The sequence below is a fragment of the Micropterus dolomieu genome, linkage group LG23 (genome assembly GCF_021292245.1).
Source record: "Micropterus dolomieu isolate WLL.071019.BEF.003 ecotype Adirondacks linkage group LG23, ASM2129224v1, whole genome shotgun sequence".
Lineage (NCBI taxonomy): Eukaryota > Metazoa > Chordata > Actinopteri > Centrarchiformes > Centrarchidae > Micropterus > Micropterus dolomieu.
Window position 1 is genome coordinate 8,104,774 of NC_060172.1, and position 20,886 is coordinate 8,125,659.

Here is a 20,886-nt window from a genome sequence, read left to right on the forward strand (position 1 = left end):
CAGGATAAGAAGTTGGGCTCTGGTTTGGGTGAGGTAAGTTAATGTACGTTAACGTTAGTTGGATGTTTCCACACAGACACGGTGCTCGTCTCATACACACCTGTCTCTCCGTTGCTGTTGACCAGTAACCTGCAGCGGGTCTTCCAGCTCCGCTGTTCCATAAGCGCTCGCCATAGTGTGACTGACTCACAGGGCTGGGCTAACGGCCGTTATATGGTGTGGTACTATAACATTATTGTAGTTTTTAAACTATTGTTTCTAAATGGCTCTGTAGTGTGAAGCACTTTATGTTACACGTATTTGTATGAAAAGTGCTATATAAATAAAGAATGATTGATTGAACAGCCTCAAACATCAGTTAAATCCCTTAAAGGTAATTCAGGAATTTCATGCTGATCAACCTATATTGAAGCAACAAACAAAAACCCACCTTGCTTCACCTGGGAGTTTTGCTTCAGCTGATTTAAGCTCAAGTTCCTCCAATGGCCACTAGATGTCAGTGAAGAGAAGTCTGACTGTGGTGGTCATTTTGAAAAGTTTTGTTCCACGTGTTTCAGGGCATATTTGCCTTTAATGACGGCGGTCTCTGAAGCAAATCTCTGTCTTGTTTTATTTACTAGAACTCTTTTTGTAGTCCATGTCCATTAGTGGTTCCGGGTTCTTGTTCAGCTGACTTTTTTCTTCTCCTGTTGGCCAACAACAACAACTCAAACCAATTTCAGAACTTACCAGGAACTCAAGCTGGTTTTTCACCCAGCTTCTGTTTTTTGGGGGTTTCATCTCATTCATTTATCACATGTTCACTGCCATCTTTCTTTTTAAAGTTTCAGTGTGTACCTTTTAGTGACATCTAGTGGTGAGGGTTGCAAACGGCAACCAAAGGCTCACTTACCGCTCACCCAAAGTCCTTATGGGTAAGTCCTGCCACTTGTCAGTCACCTTGGCAACGCCTCCGGGCAGCTATTTCGGACTAACAAGACCAGGCTCCTGTCTGAAGGAATGGGGATGGAGCCAGATCTGCGCTTTCACAGGTCACCAGGGCATAAAAACTACATGAATAGAATCAGCAATAAAATCTAATAAAAACTGCAGAAAAAGTTTGATGACTTTGCCCCAAAATAAGGTTTAAAAAGTGTTTTTTCCAACCGGTTATAATTCTACTGCGCATGCGTCACAGTCGAAGTAAAACAGACCCTTACGTCTAGCGGGAGCGGCGGGCTTTTCCCCATAGAGTTGTATTAAAGATGTGATTGAGTGGCGTGTCTCCTCTATCCAACTTCTCTGGCTCACCCCTCCCTTTCCAGGCAAGAAGCCACGGTGGCCGAGATGCTCTGTCGGCTCTTGAGCTAAATAATACGTGTGGTTCATTTTTCTTCTTACTTTTCAGAAGTTTTTCAGATGTTAATTTTTGAATGCTTTCACCATACTGTCATACTGTCACACCTAAGTTCCCACTGGAGAATTCAGCTGGTTTTAGAAGTCACATAATTAAATTAATGGAGATCAGCTGTGTGTAGTCGAGGGGTTACAAATCCAAATGTATCTAGAAGGTCCAACTTTTGATGCGTCAAAAGGGGGATGGGCACAAGACAATTTCAGTCACTTAACATCCCCATGGAGTCCAGTTAAATCGATCATTAAGAAATGGAAAGAGCAGGACACAACTGTATATCTGCCTGGAGCAGGTTGTCCTCAAAAGCTGAATTGATCGTACTGGAGACTAGTGGGGGAGGACTTCAAGAGACCTGTGACAACTCTGAAGGAGCTTCAGCGGGTCAGATTGGAGAGACTGTATATACAACAACAGCTGGCCGGGTGTCACAATTGCAGTTTTATGAGAGAGGCAAAGAGAAAGCCTCTCACGTGACGACTTGGCTACAGTTTGCCAGAGGGCATGTGGGAGACGGAAGTCAGCTGGGGGAAGCTTCAATGGTCTGATGAGACCAGGCAGCGTCTCGGAAGCAGCCCTGGAAGGTTTGTGTCACCATAACCTTCTATACAAACTTTCAAATTGACCCTAATTTATTCCACTTTTAACCAAAAAGATTCAAGATCAAGATTTCTTACTGCTTACTTACTTATTACACAGTAATGAACGATGAGACAAAATGGCAGAATAAAATAAAGAGTTGCATATTTATTCACTAATTGGGCCTCAGTAATACAGGATTTAATCAAATTTAATGTATGCTGGATGTGAGAATGTCCTTTTCCTGCTCATTCAGGATACAAAGGCATAAATCAAAACCAGGTCCCCCAAAAACCATCTGAACACCAGGATCAGCTGGTCTGTGAGCGAATGAGCCAAATAATCAGCAGATGCTTCCTATCAGGTGAACACACACACACACAGGCAGTATCCAGGTGCTCTACACACACACACACACACACACACACACACACACACACACACACACACACACACACACACACACACACAGGTGTTATTATTGCCTAGGAGTTTTTATTTTCTACAGGAATTTACAGCAAAAAAAGACTAACACTGTTGTTGCTAATATTCAAAAAGGTCCTGAAAATAAATTCTAGCACACTTTTTGACAGGTATTAAAAAGACACACACCTCCCGTGTCAGCCCGCCCCCATCTCTCACTCCAGTTTCCAGGGCAACTAAACATCACGTCAAAGAATTAAAAAAATAAAAATGAAATACATACAGTATTTTCTGCAATGGCACAGAACAAAAGAAGTCGGGCAGCATCACCTTCAGTGTTTGTTTTAGGCTGCTTGGAGACCCAGATGTCAGGAAAGCTTTGAAAAATGTTCACATATTTTCCCATAGTTGCTGGAAAACTTCGGGCATTTGTTGTAATGTCCAGCATGGTGAGTCTCTCCCACCTGCACAGACGTTGGCTGGGACAGATGGGGTAGGACTACTTGCTAACTTTCCAAATTTAGATTTGCAATTCTGCTCATCAGCTCAGTGCCCTCTGGATATCTGCAAATCTTAATTTCCTCCTTAAGGTGCTATATTGGGTTGTGTATGGCATTAGCTCAGTCCATGGGGACTTGTTTTGGGAGCCAGAGGGTCCTGCAGTGTCTGAAATCTTGTAAAAGCCTTAATGTGGTGTTCTTGTGATTCTGTATCAGACTTTGGAGAACTTATATGAGACACATTAATAAAATTTAATTGTCAAAGTCAGAGCAGAAGAGGCTGAGATATGCTAACTTTTAGTCACTAGCCGTAGCACATGAAGGATTCACAGGGCACTTCACATTTTATCATAAAAAAAGGGTTTTTGATTGCTGTACTTGTGAGCTGTGATGCTGCAGAGTTCAGCTGGTAGACAAAGAATTAAACAAATCAAGCAGTTATCTTCCAAAGTTCCCTCTTTGTGCCTCAACATGCAGAGTCTGCTTGCTGAGGCACGAAAACGAACAAAAAGGAACACAGAGATGATATTTCATGCTCAAGACTCTGGGAGATAACCTCTTGATTTATCTGCTGAAGCCTCATATAACAATTTTACGACAATTAAAATGTGAATCTATCCTTTAAGTAAAAACTAAACCTAAAAAATACTCAATTTCAAGAAAAAGTCATGACTTGAAAATGTTATATTCTAGAGTTGATACACATGAACTGAAATAAACCTTTTCGTTTTAATTTTGATGATTCCGGCTTGCAGCTCATGGAAATCAAAACTCCAGTATCTCGAAATAGTAGAATTTAAGAATAAAGAATTTAAATGTTGACCTGAGAAGAGATCTAATCAGCGAATTAACTCAACACACCTTAAAAGGTTTCCTGAGCCTTTAATCTCTCATTTCAGTGAAGTTTAAATGAACTTTTCCACAATATTAAAATGTTTTGAGATGCACCTGTGTTATTAGCAAAATAATACTTTAAATACTAAAAGTAAAAGCATGAAATTGCTCCCATGAGTTTTGTACTGACATACAGATGTATATTTTATTGTTAAATTATGAATACTGATGTATTAATGTTAAGATTTAGGGTGATCTATTGGCAGAAATATTAGCAGCAACTGAATGTAATAATCCTAAGTATGTTTTCATTAGTGTATAATCACATGACAAAATAAGAATAATTTTATTTCAGTCCAACTTTCAGATGACTGAAATCTGCAGCCTCACTGCTAGATGCCATAAACTGCATGTATATACTTACATACTGTTGGGTGCGTCATATTTTATTAACAGATTATATACCGTAGCTCAAGCTCCACAAACACAGGATCCTAGGCTTCCCATAAATCAGTCTTCTCTTAGACCCTTCTTGTCTGGTAAACAAAACCTTTTGCTATGTTTGCCATGTTTTAAAGAGTGAACACGTTGTTCACATTGGAAGTTCATTGGTGCTTATAACCCCATAAACTCTCAGTTTCCAGTAACTATTTAGGTTACGGAGTTTGTTATCTCTGTCTTTCCCTTCAGGTTTCTACAGTTGTCTGTTGTGCAGACTGTGACAAAGCCCTCAATAAATAAAATTTACTTGAACATCGGGTTGTCCATGCAGATTAAAACAAAGACAAAAAAAATTAATACTTGCAAGCGTTGGTGGCTCCAAGTGATTCCAGTGGTTTGATGCCACCTTCCCTGTGTCAACCAGGATCTAACATCTGTCCCAGTGCAGCCTCTGTCTGTCCGAGTGGGACAGTAACTGCCAGAAATTAATGTTAAAAATCATTTATTTTATTAGAAAAGGCAAGGCATCAAGCATTCCCAAACATCTGTGAGCAGTAACCGTGCCAACTGCTGTCCATAAATGAAGGACCTGGTGAAAACTTCCTATTTTTAGCCTTTGGGGACATTTTAGAATAATTAGATTCATACAAAGGACGAAAGAAAGTATTTTTATTCTACTGTGCACAAGCTGAAGGAGGCTTCATGTTCATTACCATAAAGCCAAACTGTCCTAAAAAACTGTTAACACTTGGAAAAATATCTACAGTACAGTCATCTAGATTAGATGCAAAAAATGCTTTTATTTGCTCGTGTAAATATATAAGTGGGGTAAAAATTGTGAACTTTATGGAACCAGAGGGGAGGGCTGATTGAGACACTGCAGTTCATCCACAAGGAGGCAGAAGAAGAAATAAAAGTGCACTGAAAAGAAAGCAACCAGATTTACAAGCCGTTTAATCTTGAATTCCGTCTTATAATCATACAAAAGGGAGTGAAAAGGGTCAAAAGGGGGCCACAATTTGACTTTCACCTTGAGAAAAGATTGGATGTCTTCAGGATCCCATCAAGTGTTAGTGAAAGTAAAAATTCAGATACACCAGAATAAATAGAATATTTCACCTTTTTCCAATAAAGTGAGGGCTAAATACAAGATTAACGGACTTGCAGAGGTGAACATTTTGGGAGGAAGGCAGAAGGAAGGAGGGAGGCGAAAAAGAGGTAAGAAAAGAAACAGAGAATGAAGATATACATAATAGCTGTAATGATCCACTGTATTAGTTAATAGGGTGTTATTAAAGCACTACAGACTAGGTGTGTCGGCTGCCTGCCACACTGAGCGTCATTGTCTCTAATATGCAGCAGTGCGCTACGTTAATGTGTAATAAATCATTTACACAAACAAAAATCCCCCGCTTCTAGCTATTACATCTGCTTAGCAAAAAAAAAAAAAAAAAAAGAATAAAACAAATAAATAAAATAACAAACACAGAAAAAAAAAAACATAAGTGAGCTTTCAAACCGCATCTTTAATGATAACTCAAACCCCGTAAAATTTGATGGCTACTGTTTTCTTTTCCTCTAAAAGATAATACAGAAGTAGTTTTGATGCAAGATTTGTTGTTATTACTTCTTTTTTTTTTTGCTTGTTTGAGTTTTGTTTTTTAGAAAAAAATTTTTGTTTCTTCATGAAGCGCACTTCCTACTTCCTCTTGGTCCGGTGGTGGTGTCTGATTGGCCCCGTTAGTCATCGTCATCGTCGACCACGGGGTCCGTGTCCCAGCACGTAATGTCAATCTCTGGACACACAAACATATTTTTGCTGAGTTACTCTAAGACAATATTTATTTCTGGTATATTGTTGAAATGGGGTGGTTATACAGAGGGGTGTTTCTGTTATTTTGTCTACCCTCGTTGATATAAATGGGGTGGACAAAAGAATAGAAAACCCTGTCAACACCTCTCTAAATATGCCAGTTAAGATGGTATCTCACCTGGTGGCTTGTTATAAAAGACCGGTGCAGGTTTAGCTGAGGACTCCTCTGATTGGCCAAATTCTTCCTCCTGTGATTGGCTGAAATAGCCCTCGCTGGCCTATAAAAACCAACGGAGAGAAAAAAAACTGTTAACAAACAGAGAGAAAGACAGAAAACCTTTTTTGAATGCAGCATTAACCTGTCTGACCTGAGTCCCTTCTTTCAGCAGCGTCTCCCCATTGGTCATCAGCAGCTCCTGCCCATCCCCGGATGCATGCTGCAGTGCATGCTGGTAGCTGAGGGTCATCTGGTCGGAAGCCGTCACGTCCACCAGACTGGAGGGGTCGTCTTCGGTGCCAGCGGCCGAGCATAAGGTCCCGTCCATCATGTCATCGAAGCTAAGCAGGGGCTGAGGCTTGCCGCAGGCGGCGGCGGTGGCGGTGGCGGTGCTGGACGGGACGTCATCATGAAGGTTATCGGCGTCGCCCATCAGGTCCACCAGATTGGAGGACTGGGAGGTCTGGGAGGGGTTGGGGGGAGGGCCACAGTTGCTGTCCCACAGGTTGACCAGACTGTCTTGCTCGGACTCCCACACAGAGAAGCCGGAGGAGTCGCGGGCCTGCGGGGCGACGCTCTGCACGGGCTTGGTGGGTGTCGACTCCTGGACCGGCGGTTTCTTCTCCTGCTGTGGCACCGAATCTGTTGGAGAAAACAGGCAAAATACCAATTTTACTATTTCCTAATATTTTGTTTTAACTCAGTGCAGGTGCAAAACATAAACAGCTGCGTTGACTTGACTACATGTTTCTGAACGTTACATCTAACATTTCTTTCAGCAGCATTTCAGTTACTATATTTCGACTATAACACGTAGCTAGTACCTGCTTTCGACTGTTGCGGTCACAGGTTGTCATTTGTTACAGATGTTGGCACTGCAACATCACATTATTGAAATACATAAAGAAAAGATTGACAAAATATATAAAAGAATAATAATACGTGCAATACGTTATTGGTTATATATAAAAACATCTCATACAGCCCACCAGTTTTTCTTTTACCACAGACGAAATACATGAAACAGCATAAGCTAAAAAGACAGCTTACTTTGTTTTCGACTCTACGGTGTGACTGCACACTCACGGTCAACCCTGTTAAAGATGGTTTGCTGCTGCCTGATGGTACGAATTTGTGTGTCCAGGCAAAGATCACCAAACTCATCTCGAAAGCTTGATGTGGATTTACTGCTCATGTAAATGTAATTGCTCCGTACTTGTATAGCGCCTTTCTAGTCTTTTCGACCACTCAGAGCGCTTTTACACTACATCTGCATTCACCAGTCATACACATTCATACACTGAGCCTAAGTGCTCAAACAGAAACTAACATTCACACTCACTCATACACTGGCGGAACAGCCGCCAGGGGCAAATCGGGGTTCAGTATCTTGCCCAAGGACACTTCGACACGCAACCAGGGGGAGCCAGGGATTGAACCGACGACCTTCCGATTAACGGCCAACCCGCTCTACCTCCTGAGCCACAGCCGCCCCTCATGATTCCATACATGTGCTCATGAAAACGTTTGACCTAATAAATGCTGGTGTGACCAGGCCTTTAGGAAGACAGCTCGATCCCCGCACAGAAACCAACACTGAAGTAGAAAACAAACAGTTTCATTCTTACCCCACTCATCTCTGCAGTCCTCCTCCTCCCTGCTGAAGTCCTCTTTGATGGGCGTGGTGACTATTTTAGGAATGGGTGACACGGCGGCCATGTTGCGCTCTGTGCTCACTTCGTTGTCATCGTCGCCTGAAGGGACAGAATAGCACAACATCGAAAAGGTACAGAGCAAAAGCCTTCACCAAAATCCCCCTGGAATGACACAATTACACTCATAATCCAGCTGTGTTGAACTGACACAGAATGTTGCTTCTTATCTGAAATTAATTACAGATGTCAATTTGTTTTTTGTCGCCACAGACACCAGATTTAAAACCTTTGGTAAACTGCAAATCCAGAGAGATTTACCTGGCGATGAGAGGCTTAATCAGCATCGTGAGAACTCGTTGGGCTTCAATGTAATGGACGTTCATTTATATGTCCCCCCACTCCAGCCTTAAGTTAAGTTTTCTTCTTTGAATATACCCTGAATCAAATTATACTGATAGAAGGCTTCAAAACGGTCTGATTTTCTAACATCCACGGTCATGTCCTGTGTTAATTCAACACCACAGTGCACAGAATCACAGCAATCACATCACTTTTGTCGTCACTCGACCAGCAGACAGACATTTACAGTCACAGAGCCTGTTTCCAGACCTTTGAACCGCTGAACTCTTACAATTCACACATCATGTGTTGCATCTATGACTTTTCCTCAGTTGAGGAGCCAATCAGACTGTTTGTGAATGAGAATAAATGGGTGACATTATGAGGCAGTGTCAGGCAGAAGTGAAAGAGGCAAAACTCCCAAAGTTTCCTTTTGCATCCTGTAGCGGAGAACGAATCATGGTGCAAAAATATGAACTTTAATGTTCAGATGTTGTCCTGTGTGCAAAGGCAGTCTATTTCATAGATTTGTAGGCATGCTAGCAGCTTGGCTCTATGGATGGCAATGTCAGTCTGCAGATGTATTCAATTAAATTTTATTTATTTAGTAATCTCACTGCACTTCTCATAGAGCACGTCTAGACCGATCAGTCGGCTGGTCTACCTCTTTGGTCCAGACTGAAATATTTTGGTAAGGAGTATGAATCCTTGCTTTGACTTTTCATCTAGCACCATCATGATGGATATTTCATCATAACTGGCAGTTAGTGAGATGCTAGTGTGCGTGTTAGCCTGTTAGCTTATCGGCAAGGAAGGTTGCATCTAAAAGGTAGGTTAGCCATGAGACAGGTTTTGGTAGTGACTCCTAAACCAAAAAGGTTCAAGGCTCAGAGTGGCTTTGTTTTTAATGTACTACAGGTAGAACACAATACAGACACTGCTAGCATCAATGTTAAAAATGATTTAGTCGCTTTTCTGACTTGATATTCAAGGATCCTCACTCTTTTATCGCTGAAGTACTTTGGCAGTAAATTGGTTTATGGCCAAATATCTGCAAAACTAATGACATTTCCATTAGCCTCAGCTGTACTTTCTGTTTAGTGCTAATTTGCAAGTGTTAGCATGCTGACAATAATAAACATCAGCATGTTAGCATTTAGCACACAGTACCACTGTGCCTAAGTACAGTCTCACAGAGCCGCTAGCATGTCTGTAAACTCTTGCTCATGAAGGAGTGGTTTTGTTGCTTTGTCTTATTTGGTTTGACGTTTGTTTGAATATCATGATAGAAGGCCTGAGCAACCCCGGTTTAAAAGACGTAAGTGCAACAAACATGGGGCGCGTTGCCATGTAACACTTGTGAACTGATGCCTACTACACACACTGGACATGTCATAGGAAGAGTAACCGGGAGAGTTGAAGCAAACCGATACTGGATACGACAAACAAGGAAAGGGTATCCAAAACCAAGACACAATCACTTTAATCCAGCAAGTCACAAAACAGCCATCAGATATCCTCTGAACATTCATCATTATGCCATCACTGTATACTAACACTTTGTGGGTGAGCCACTGTCACAATACTGACACCACATCTAAGAACACAACTCAATGTGACAGACATCAACACAAGTGTCAGTTACAGTCAAGAGAATCACAATGACACTGTCACTCTTTTTTTAGATGTTCGATGATTTCATGCTTGTTGAAGTCAGACGTCCTGTTCAGAGAGTAGAACAAGATTTCCCAGAGGAACATGAACACAGTAGACCACAGATGAAGAACGACAGTCACTTGAAACAACGGCTGACGGAGATGTATGATCCAGCTCTGCAGGGTCTTGCATGGGTGGGTTCTCCAATTCACCTCGTAGTGTTTCATAAAACTGATCTTTAACTGGAAACCAGTTTAGAACATTGCCAATACCCTTTTAATGTAAAAGAGAAGCATTGAATTTAGAGAGAACTGTCTTTGTTGACATGGATGAACTGGTTCTGTGCCCACCCAGCATAATATCTGCCATTATAGCACCTACAGACATGCAACAACACGCACTGCAGATCATAAAGGTTGTCTGCATGATTTTGCCCTAACTCTATTATTGCTGAACATTTTCCAAAACATTTCATATGTTTTTTCAAGTCTTGAGTCATCCCAAAACAACACAAGTAGCTTTAGTGGTGTCTAGCCATGTCGTTAGTTTGGGGGTCTTTTATCCAGGTTTTGAGATATGTCTCTCTGAGATGTCTGCCCCCATCCTGAAACAATGGACCACCTGTTCCAGAAACTGTCCTTGTTACACTGGACAATCCAAAGTAAAGGGATATCTAATTAAAAAAACACTTTCACCACTGTGTTGGTGTGGAGGCAGAAGTCTCAGAGGCTATCTATCTGCATGGGTAGCTACATTTATTTTGTTAACTGAGCCTTAAAACGAATAAACATTTAATTGCCTTGACGTTCATATTATTGTTTTCTACCGCAGTTGTAAGAACAAACAGTTTGGAAAACTCGTCTTGGTTGATGCATTTAGGGAATTTAGAACATCAGATATTTGGAACTTGGCAGCAAACATTTAAACACAGGCTTAAAGGCTTTTCGACAGCATTTTGTAAAGCTACCATAAGTCAGGTCAATGTAAAAACATATGTCATGGATGGAAAATGGTCTGCAGTAACTTCAGGTGTTTGATACTTTGACACTCTAAACAGATTGACAACTAGATCAACTCCACACAGGTCAAAGGGCAAAGATCCAAAATCAGTCAAAGGCCAACAAACAACGGTGGCGACTGACGGACGGTTTGACGATGTCACATACAAACATTCGTATGCAAACACTCACAGGTTGGTCAGTTGGTCAGGATTAAAAGCAGCAGGAGGAATATGTTTTTGAGTGGGAGTGTGCAGGGAGGTGATGCAGTCCAGGATCAGAGCCATGAGATTGAGGGTCAGAAGGAGGTGAAAAAAAAAAGATTATGTAGTTGAAGTCACAGCTCTTTATCCCTGAGAGAAGTAAAATGATCTTGTTGGTAATTTAAACCATAAAATATCGGGGAAAAAACAGAAACATTTACAAAAATAATTCAAAATCAGCACCTGACTGGACGACATCTAAAAGGATGAAGACCGAGTGGATGACAACATCTATCACACAAACCGACAAACAGCTTTATGGTTTACAACCATAAAGAATATTTTATTATTTACTGGCAGTTAGTGAGATGCTAGTGTGCATGTTAGCCTGTTAGCTTATCGGCAAGGAAGGTTGCAAGTGGTAGGTGAGCCACGAGACAGGTTTTGGTAGTGACTCCCAAACCAAAAAGGTTTAAGGCTCAGAATGGGTTTGATTTTAATGTACTATAGGTTGAACACAATACAAACACTGCCAGCATCAATGTTAAAAATGCATGTACCAAACATTTTGTTATAAACACAAACCAAAGGCCAGATTTAGTCAGATTTAGTCGCTTTTCTGACCTGATATACGCTCTTATTGCTGACGTGCTTTGGCAGTTATTTGGTTTTTAGTGTTTGATAAAGTTGTGAGCTACTGCTAAATGCTACAACTGTTACTGTACTTCCTTAAATGCTATTTGTTATTGTCAAAAAATCCCATGGAATGACCAAAACCAAAAAGCACACAGATGTATAGTTTCATTCTGTAAAAAGACTAAGTTCTGTGCATTTTTAGGGGACTATTTTCAGCGGCAGATTACTCCACATTTGGTTCTCTAGTGAGTATTGAGCAGTAAGACTGTGTGTGTGCGACACACTACTACATTTTTGATAATAAACAGAGTTTTAAAACAAGCAATCTCCGTCCAGACCAGCATTTTAGCTGCGTATCAGATTTGAACTCTATATTAAAACAACTAAAAACACATCTGGTGGCTGTTCACGTACACTGGGCATGCGCGTGCCGATGTAAACATGAAACAGATTGTCTACTCCGCAGTTGCAGAAGATTTGGCGAAAGAAGAAAGTTCTACTAGAGATGGATGACCACACCAGATTTTTTTTGCATGGACCGACAATGAGGTGAAACTGTTGCTGAAAGTAATACGGGAGTCCAAAGCGACTGTGGGGTAAAACTATAGTGTATGTGCGATGAAGGAACACAGCACTCAGTGCAGCAGTGATGCTCTCTGATGAGTTTTAACAGTTTCTATGGCTCAGAGGAAGAACATACATATCTGGTTTTGGTTAGTTATGCATTTGTTTCTTTGTTTTCTGTTTACTTTTGTTAAATTCATCCTTGTTTTTTAAATTCCTAACGGTTTTGGATTGTTCTGCCGTGTTTGGTTTTACTTTTTTGGATTTAATGCTTGTTGGATTTCAGTGTCTTCTTGTTCTTTGGATTTGTTTTTCCATGGACTGCCTGCCTCCAGTTTTCCTGTAAGTTACCATGAATACCACTGAAATGTACCTGCTCCACCTCAGTGCCTCACACGATCCTTTCCCGAGGTTGTCTGTGCTATGTTATTTTGGCCGTGCCTTCGCTGTATTTTGATTCTTGTTTCTCTGTTTTGTTTTTGTTTCTGTTAGTCCTGTCATCTGTTCTGTTGTTTAGTTCTCTGAGTTTATTTATTGATCAGTTCGGTATCTGTTATTTAGTATGTGTCTTGTGTTCTACTGTTTTCGCCTTGTTTATTCTTGTGGGGATTTGTGTGTTGGTTCTCATCGTTTTCTTGTTTTACTACTTAGTCCTGAGTTCCAGTTCTGTGTCTTAGTTCATGTCTTAGTGTTTACTCTTGATCTGTGTACTTCTGTGTTTGTTGTTAGTTTGCCCATCTCTGCTCTGTGTTCTGTTCTTGTCGGTTTTCCCTGTTAACGTTTGTAGTCTATTTGTATGATTAGTTTTTAGTCTGTTGTGCGTTCAAGTATGTTTCTTCTCCTGTGTCAGTCGCCAGTGCATTGTGTTCAGTCTGCTTGTTTCAGTTCTGTTCCTGTTTGGATCTGTGCCGGCCTAAGTTCTTGTCTTATTCTGTTTCTATCTGGTGTTGCTTCATGCTCAGTTTCTGCCAGTCAAATGTTATGTCTGTGCCCGCAATAATCCCTTTGCCTGCCTGTCTCTGTTTTCCTTGGTGTTTCTCGGCCTGCCTGTCTCGTTAGCCCTGATCCCTGTCACCTGTGCTGCTCCCACCCTGCTCGTTAGTCCCTGGTGGATATATGTTTGGTGTTTCTGTTCAGTCCCCGTCTGGTCATTGTCATATGATGGGTGTTCTGCCTGTTGCTGTACTACCAGTTCTGTACTTCGAATTTTGCCAGTTTCCACTACCCGTAAGTTTTGTTCATCCCTGAACTGTATGTCCGCTCTCCAGTGTCTTTGTCATTTGGGCTCTCTCCTGCTTTGCATTCACCAAATCCTGACAGTGTCTGCATTGGGGCCCAAATCCGTTTCCAGTGTCTATGCTTGACATAATATAACAATATCAAGCTGTAATACACACACAGTACTTGTTAGCAGGATACATTGCCTTTTGGTTTGGGTCTTTTTATGGGATTTCTTGACGAGAAGAAAAATATAAAATATCGCCAGACTTACTCTTTAACATCAATCATTTCAAATATGAGAATCAGCTACTTTAAATTGCAATGTAAGGAAGTCAGGGGAAGATGCAAGTTGTCGTTCAGTGTAAGGGATCGGAGGGTAGGGTTGGGGGTAAATTCAGTGGGAGGTGGTGAGGTGATTTTAACGGGTAAATGTGTGAGAAAAAGTGCATATGTACGAGTGGAGTGGATTATAAAAATGAAATGCTAAAACTGAGATGATGAAAATGCATGTGGACTGAAAAAGTGATAAACCATGTTGTGTCTGAGAGGCGTCATCTAGCGCAGTGGTTCTCAAAGTGGGGTCTGGAGACCCCCAGGGGTCCGTGAGGGGGTTCCAGGGGGTCCCCAGCAAAAAGGGGAATGACTTATTTTCATAAGTGACATAGTGACTGATCAAATGACTATTTTGGTCATGGATTTCATTCACTTTCTGGAATAAAACATCTAAATACCAAAATCCTACCATATGGGCGATCCTGGAGCAAAATCTTAACAAATGGGGGTCCGTGGTCTAATTTGGGTCAGTTTAGGGGTCCTTGAAGAGAAAAAGTTTGAGAACCACGATCTAGCGTTACAGCCTCTGTTTCCAGGTGGAAATACACACTGATTCCTGATTATTCAAAATACTTTGGAGTATTTGGAGATTTACCTGAACACTAGGATCCTGATGTGATCTGGTTATTGGTGTTTTCTGGTTGTGTTTTTGCATGTAAACATCATAACCTGGTCTATTAACCTGGATAAGTTTTGAGAAACAATGGGACTTATGCAAGAAGTTTTTCATATTTTTGTATATTCTCATTCTCACATCTTATCCTCGCTTTTCTTTAGCTTTGTGTTCCAAGTCGATTTATCAAACTTGTTCATGTGAGATTTGAGCCCCTAAAACTGCTACATAAGGTTTCTGTTTCATTTCTAAGTCTAGATTTTGTAGCATTAAGCCAGTTTTAATTTGCTAGTTTAGACATTCAGTATTAGTAAATTTCAAGTTATCAACAGTTAGCAATTAAAGATTAAGTTATTTTATTCCAACAACAAAGCTGTTCCATACTGATGGAAAAAAAATAACTTAGAAAAATCGCCTGTTAAGTCATAACACAGGGCAGAGGAAAAAATCAGACTTAGAGAATGCATCTCCAGAATTTATTTTTCCTCACTTGTCTCTCAGGGCTTCTGTACATTTGAATTTCAAGGTCAAATATGTATTTCTTCCTGTGGAGAAAGCAGACTATCTGCACGACTCGTACGACAGGTTTCTAACTTCTACAAATTTGCTGAATATGTCAAACTCTTTTAAGTCGCTTCTACATGGCAATAGAGAGCCTAAGTCACTCGCTTCCGCTTCCCGGCCCATGGGACCTTATTTTGGAAAAAATATGCACGGTAGTCAATGGTGAGAGACAACTTGTTTTTTGATCCTGTTGGAATTGAGCCCTGAATTACACACATGATGCTTTAGAGTTTGTGGTCTTTCTAATTACGTATTTTCACAGTCCGATACCTCAAACTGTGGCTGTCTCATTTTTAAATGTACATTTTAAAATCATCATCAACAAAAAACTAATTGTCCCTTGCCTTTGACTACTGTACATATTTTTTCTGAAGCAAGGTCCCATGGTGGTCCACCGGAAAGGGATGGACTTAGGCTCTCTAACAAATCTTTTCATACGAGTTATACTTGCATGAGGCCCACTGTCAGAGTACTCCAATGGATCACTAGACACCGTCTTGTCATGTATAGGATTTGTTTCTTTTGCAAAAGACACAATCAGGAACCAAGATTAAGTTAGAATCATGTATACAAGAAGACCAACAACAAGATTACTTGCGTTTCATGTCAACGCGAAGTCCTGAGTGTGATCAAAAACAGAATAAGGCTCAAAACTGAGACACTAGTGTGCATGTAAACGTGCTCGTTCACATTTTTAATTCACATGCGTTTCATCCTCTATTTGTTATCTTTTTTTGTTTTTTCAGCCTCCGTATTTGCGGAGGGGATTCATGTCTGGGAAGAGATGTTCGACCAAGCTGTTGGCGTCCATCTGCCTTCTTCTTCTGCTGTTTATCGGTTATGTGCTGTACCTACCGGCTGCAGCGGCGGGCTGCGTCCGTGCATGTGGCGGGGTGCGGAGGGGCGACGCGCCCCGGGGTGGGGGAGTCGGACTGGGACTGCTGGGACTGTGCTGCTGCTTCAAGAACGGGCTGTCCAAACGGCCTGGCGGTCAGGACAACACACAGCCACGCACACCCAAACACGGAGATTCAAACACACACAAACATGTAACAAAGACACGAAGCGACGCACCAGGACAGAGAGATGTGGTGAAGACGGACAAGACAAAGACGGACAAAAAGCAAGAGGGGGAGGGAGAGTAGAAGGACAAGGGAAAGGTCCGAGTCAAGACAAGAGGTTCAGCCCCCAGAGGAAGAAGGTTAGAAGCAGAGAGGATTGTGGAAACCCATGAAGAAGAAAGAAACACGTGGAGAAGTGCCAGAGAAGGAAATTAAAGAAGTCATTCATACAAAGTATTACAAAATGGAGAAATCAAAGAGTGGAGGAGTGGGTGAAATAAATAAATAAGGCAGGAAGTGAGTGGAATAAGAAAGAAGGAATGAGGATGGTGAACACAAATGTGGGGTCAAATGAGTGTAGAGGTGGCAGAAGAAAACCCGCAAGGAAGAAAGAGACAGAAAGAAAAAAGAAAGGACAGAGAAAGAAAAGTGGTTAGTGTGGCTTTCAACACACTGACTGTAGACAGCTTCCAGTTTGGCAGAAATTAACTGCTGACGGAGTTTGTTGAATCTCAGAAAAGGAAAAACATGATTTTGAGTCCCTGCTTAGAGACAATAGATGTTGGTGTTTGGACGACATGAATCTCCTACTTCTTTGCTTGTTAGCAAATAACATGTTGTGATTTTGTCATTGTATGCTTTGCAAAATAACTGCTTCATGATTAATGCACAAACACAGCCTTAAGGAGGTTTGTTTGTGGAGTAGGGATTTCTAGCACAACTTCACCTACTTCACCACCTACTGAAGAGGTCAAAACTGTAGAACGTAGAACAACTTATATGTAGCCTGAGAGGTGAAATCAAGGGCAAGAAAAGGTCTGTATTGCACTTACTGCTGCTCGTAAAGCTTATTGAGTCAGAGGACGCCGTTTGTAGAGATTTAAGTGAGAAATCAACTGTAAAAGTGGGAGTGAACAGACTGGAGGAGGGCCAGATTCCACCCATCACCCAGTGGAAATTACACCCTCGCCACTCAAATTATGGCTCTCTGTTGGAAGCAGGGTCATGACAAACACTAACGCTGCAGACAAACAACGTACAACAATATAAATAAGCAAATTAAATTCAAAATCACATTAAAAACTGGTCAAAATTTGTTTGCAACAGTGAGAAAAGAGATTGTTTGGTGGTTTTACAGCGTGAGAAAGGTCGTTCCTCTTGCTCATGAAAAACCTTTTGCGATAAATGAAAAATTTAACGTCTGGTTCTAATAAAGCAGCAGCTGAGGAGACGTTGAAACAGGGCTGAACGATTAATCGTTTTCAAATTGAAATTGCGTTTTGAAGGAACGCAATTAGCTAATAGTGAAAACTCTTAAAATGTAGGTTAATTATACAGCGCATCTGACCCGTTTTAAACAGTCATGCAGTTACTGTAAAGAGTGTTTTATTTTGAAAATCAATCGTATTCTCTGTCTGACTTCCTGCCCGGTTCATCTGCTCTGTGCTGCTGACGTGGCTTCAGTCAAAAATAGACTGGCAGTGAATATTGAACTTTAGCAAAACTTCAATAAAAAAAAAAATTGCAATATCTGGCAGAAAAATGAATTTTCCCAAAATCATTCATTAATTACATTCAACATAGGGCTGTATGTTGAATGTAATTAATGGCATGTTGAACTTGACAAACTCTCAGATCCACCCACTGCCTCCATCTTTCCGCCACTCCTTGAGTCTCCCTCAGGTGCTTCATCTCTCCATCACAGACTTCATGCTGAACCTGGACAGGAGGCTTTTCATGCACGCAGATCTAAGCAGTCTGTACTTTCAGCAAGTTATTAGTGGCCGGTGGTGGAAAGTAATGTACATTTACTTAAGTACTGTACGCAAGTACAACTTTAGAGGTATTTTTGCTTTAATCTATCTCTTTTTGTATTCTATTTAAATGTGTTTTTATATCACTCTATGTTGCTTTTGTGTTTTATGAATTGCCTTGTTGAAATGTGCTGCACAAATTGACTTGTGTGTCGGTTGGGAACCACTGGACTAACCTAGCTAAAGTCATATGAAATATTATCTCTCTTTACTGCTCAACTACTACTTTGAGCACTTGCACTTTTGTAGGTATGTTTTGAATGCCTGTCTTTACCAAAGTAAAGGATCTGAGTACTTCTTCCACCACTGGTGGAGGCAGATGTTTGCTTTTTTTGAAGACTTAAGTGCAACTCTGTTATCTCGCCTTGTAAACATATGACAAAAATGAACTTGGAATATGCATTCTTACAAAACACTTTCATTGTTTTGCCAGAAAATGTAATATGTTTCAAGTAGAAGAGGATGTAAACGTGTTTGTTTACTGCCGACGTGTCCCTTCCTGTCCTGTTTTAATACCTTTTTTGTTTTTTTTAAACTGTGGATGGAAAGATGAACTCAGCTTTCCTTATTTTGAGTTAAGCTTTTTGCTCATTGTGATTGTTCTCGTTTTCTCCACAAGAATGTATAATTAGCATAAACTTCTTAATGGATAACAGATTTTAGAGCTCTATCACCCCCGTTGCCTGGTTTTCAAAAAGCCTTGTATGCTGTTTTTTTTATTCTCTTTTGTTCAGTGTTTTGTTTCTCTCAGTTTTACATGGAATGCGTAGAAGATAATTGTTAGGTGAGTTTTAAAGTGTTTACCGGTCCTGTGGATGGACACGGGCGAGGTGTCGACGCTGATGGTCATGGCTCTCTCCTTCTGCTTGAAAAACTCTCGAGGGTTTCCTGACCGCTGAGCGATGATGGCCTTTGCCTCCTGGAAACACACACACAGATAAATATAGACTACACAGCAGTCTGTATTCCACTGATGTTTAGCACAAGGAACAGCTAATAAACAAGGCTTTATCATATCTTTACAGAGAACACATTCATCTTTTTATCCTTTAAACGAGTGGCTATTCCAAAAAGACATTGTTCCAGTCTGAAGTATTCGGTTGTCCTTAAAAATTATCATCAGGTGCAGTTTTATTTAGTATTTAGTTACTGTTATTTCTGTTATTTAATATCAGAGGATCTCCAGCTTTTATCCTTTTGCTGCCTATATAAAATATTCCTTTTAAATTTTCTGCACAGATCAGATTAGTGTAGATTAACATCCTTCCACTAACTCCTTAAAACATTTGTCTGTAGATTTTGTTGCTGATTTTAATGAAGTAGTTTGCAGGTTTTTCTTTTGTGCATTTTTTTTTTGTGTGTGTGTTTTTTAAGCTGCTAGGTTATTACTGTATGTCTTTCAGACTTACCTCCACCTCAGACTCCTTCTTGTCCAGGTTGAGGTCCTCGATGCTTGGCTCTGCTGCCTGAAGCGAAGAATAATACAGATGAAGATTCAAAATAAACCTGCAAAACGGTAATTTAAGGATTTAAACCTAAAGCGGAGGGGGGATCATTCAGATGCGCTAAAACAGATGACAAATGTTGAGACTCTACATGAATCCTGTATGACTCAACACAAATCCAGCTCATAAAGCAGAAGAGAGTGATCACAAGATGCCACCAGTGAGGGGCGACAGACGCTGCGTTTGTTTCTGCCAACTTCACTGGACATCACATGGAGGTGCAAAGATCACACAGAACACCACAGAGAAACTATAGAATCGACTGACGTGGAATGAAATCAAGAAGGAAGCTTTTCTGGGAGCAATTTTTCACATTTTCAAGCCATTTTGAGCTGTAACAGCTGTAATCTTTATGTCCCAAGTTTTAATGAAAATTAATTTTTTTACACACAGAACTCCTGAGGACGTGACATATTGTCCGACATCATTGACTTTTTATTTTAGACCTTTCTGAATACCAATTAGACTGCAATTTAATACCCGTTTCATGAACATGATATAGAACAAAAACTGGAAATCGGTAAGAATGGTGTGGCCTAGAATTAGTTATTATTAGATTTCATTGTTTCAGTACTTCGCAGTGGTATTTAACAATAATTCCTAATGATATAATTTAACTAACGCAACCTTGACCTGGATTAGTGGCAGTAAAGGGATCAATGGATTAACCATTTTAGAATGATTCATTAAGTTCAATTCAAGTATTTGCAAAATCAAATCTGCCTAGAGCAAGAGAAAACATTTAATACTTTTTGAATTTTATTTTCGAGGAAACTAAATTTAATGCTTTTGAAGACTTTTCAAGACCTGTAAATAAAAGAAGCATCAGAACATTCTTTTTCTGTAGTCTTTTATTTATGATAATTGTATCTTGTATCAAGCATCTTTCTTGTTGTGGTCTTTTTATATGAACTTTTGCCGATGTGTTGCTAGAAACGTCACCTGAACTTCTCTTACCATAGTTGCACATGAACCAAATTATTTGGACAAACAGTTCCATTTTAATCAAACAGAAAAGAGATGTATAGTATCAATTAGAGACTCTGCTCTCTTGTTGCAGTGCCCCTAGAAAACAATTATAGTTCCTGGTGATGTGATTATTTGGGGAAGCAGTCCAGTCACTGACAACCTACTGGATTCTTCTCCACTTCCATCAATAACAAACAATGCATAAAATTCCTTGTGCAAGGCAATCGAACCTCTGTGTGTATGAACTCACCACAGGGACAGAGTTTAAGATGTTCAGAAGATTAGCTGAAATATCACAGCTGCGCTCTGACGCAGCATGAAGCTGATTGCAAGATGTTTTAATGGTTTTATGTCTGCTTGTAAAAATAAACCACACACGCACACTGACAAACTGAACATACTGACACTGCCAGACTTTAAATTTTTGTAAAGCACACACAGCATATAATCACTCTCTTCAAAAACAAACCCCGCTGTCAGACAAATTGATTTCATTTTTGTGTCGCGGCGTGACTCTGGTACAAAAACCAGAGCCGTGAAAGTAACGTCTTCATGGTC

The 20,886-nt window shown here is 40.5% G+C and overlaps 1 protein-coding gene across 3 annotated transcripts in view; it reads right to left on the reverse strand.

Annotated features, from left to right (window-relative positions):
* Positions 1–2,109: 2,109 nt before the first annotated feature.
* The window catches only part of dbn1 (drebrin 1), a 149,443-nt gene continuing 130,666 nt past the window's right edge, over positions 2,110–20,886 (reverse strand). For all 3 annotated transcript variants that reach the window (XM_046039809.1, XM_046039808.1, XM_046039810.1), the window contains exons 9-14: positions 19,264–19,320; positions 18,659–18,773; positions 7,826–7,951; positions 6,349–6,839; positions 6,159–6,258; positions 2,110–5,963 (exon numbers count right to left, since the gene is read on the reverse strand). In XM_046039809.1, coding sequence (XP_045895765.1) covers positions 5,908–5,963; positions 6,159–6,258; positions 6,349–6,839; positions 7,826–7,951; positions 18,659–18,773; positions 19,264–19,320 — 945 coding nt within the window. In that variant the 3' untranslated portion in view covers positions 2,110–5,907. The remainder of the gene's footprint in view (positions 5,964–6,158; positions 6,259–6,348; positions 6,840–7,825; positions 7,952–18,658; positions 18,774–19,263; positions 19,321–20,886) is intronic.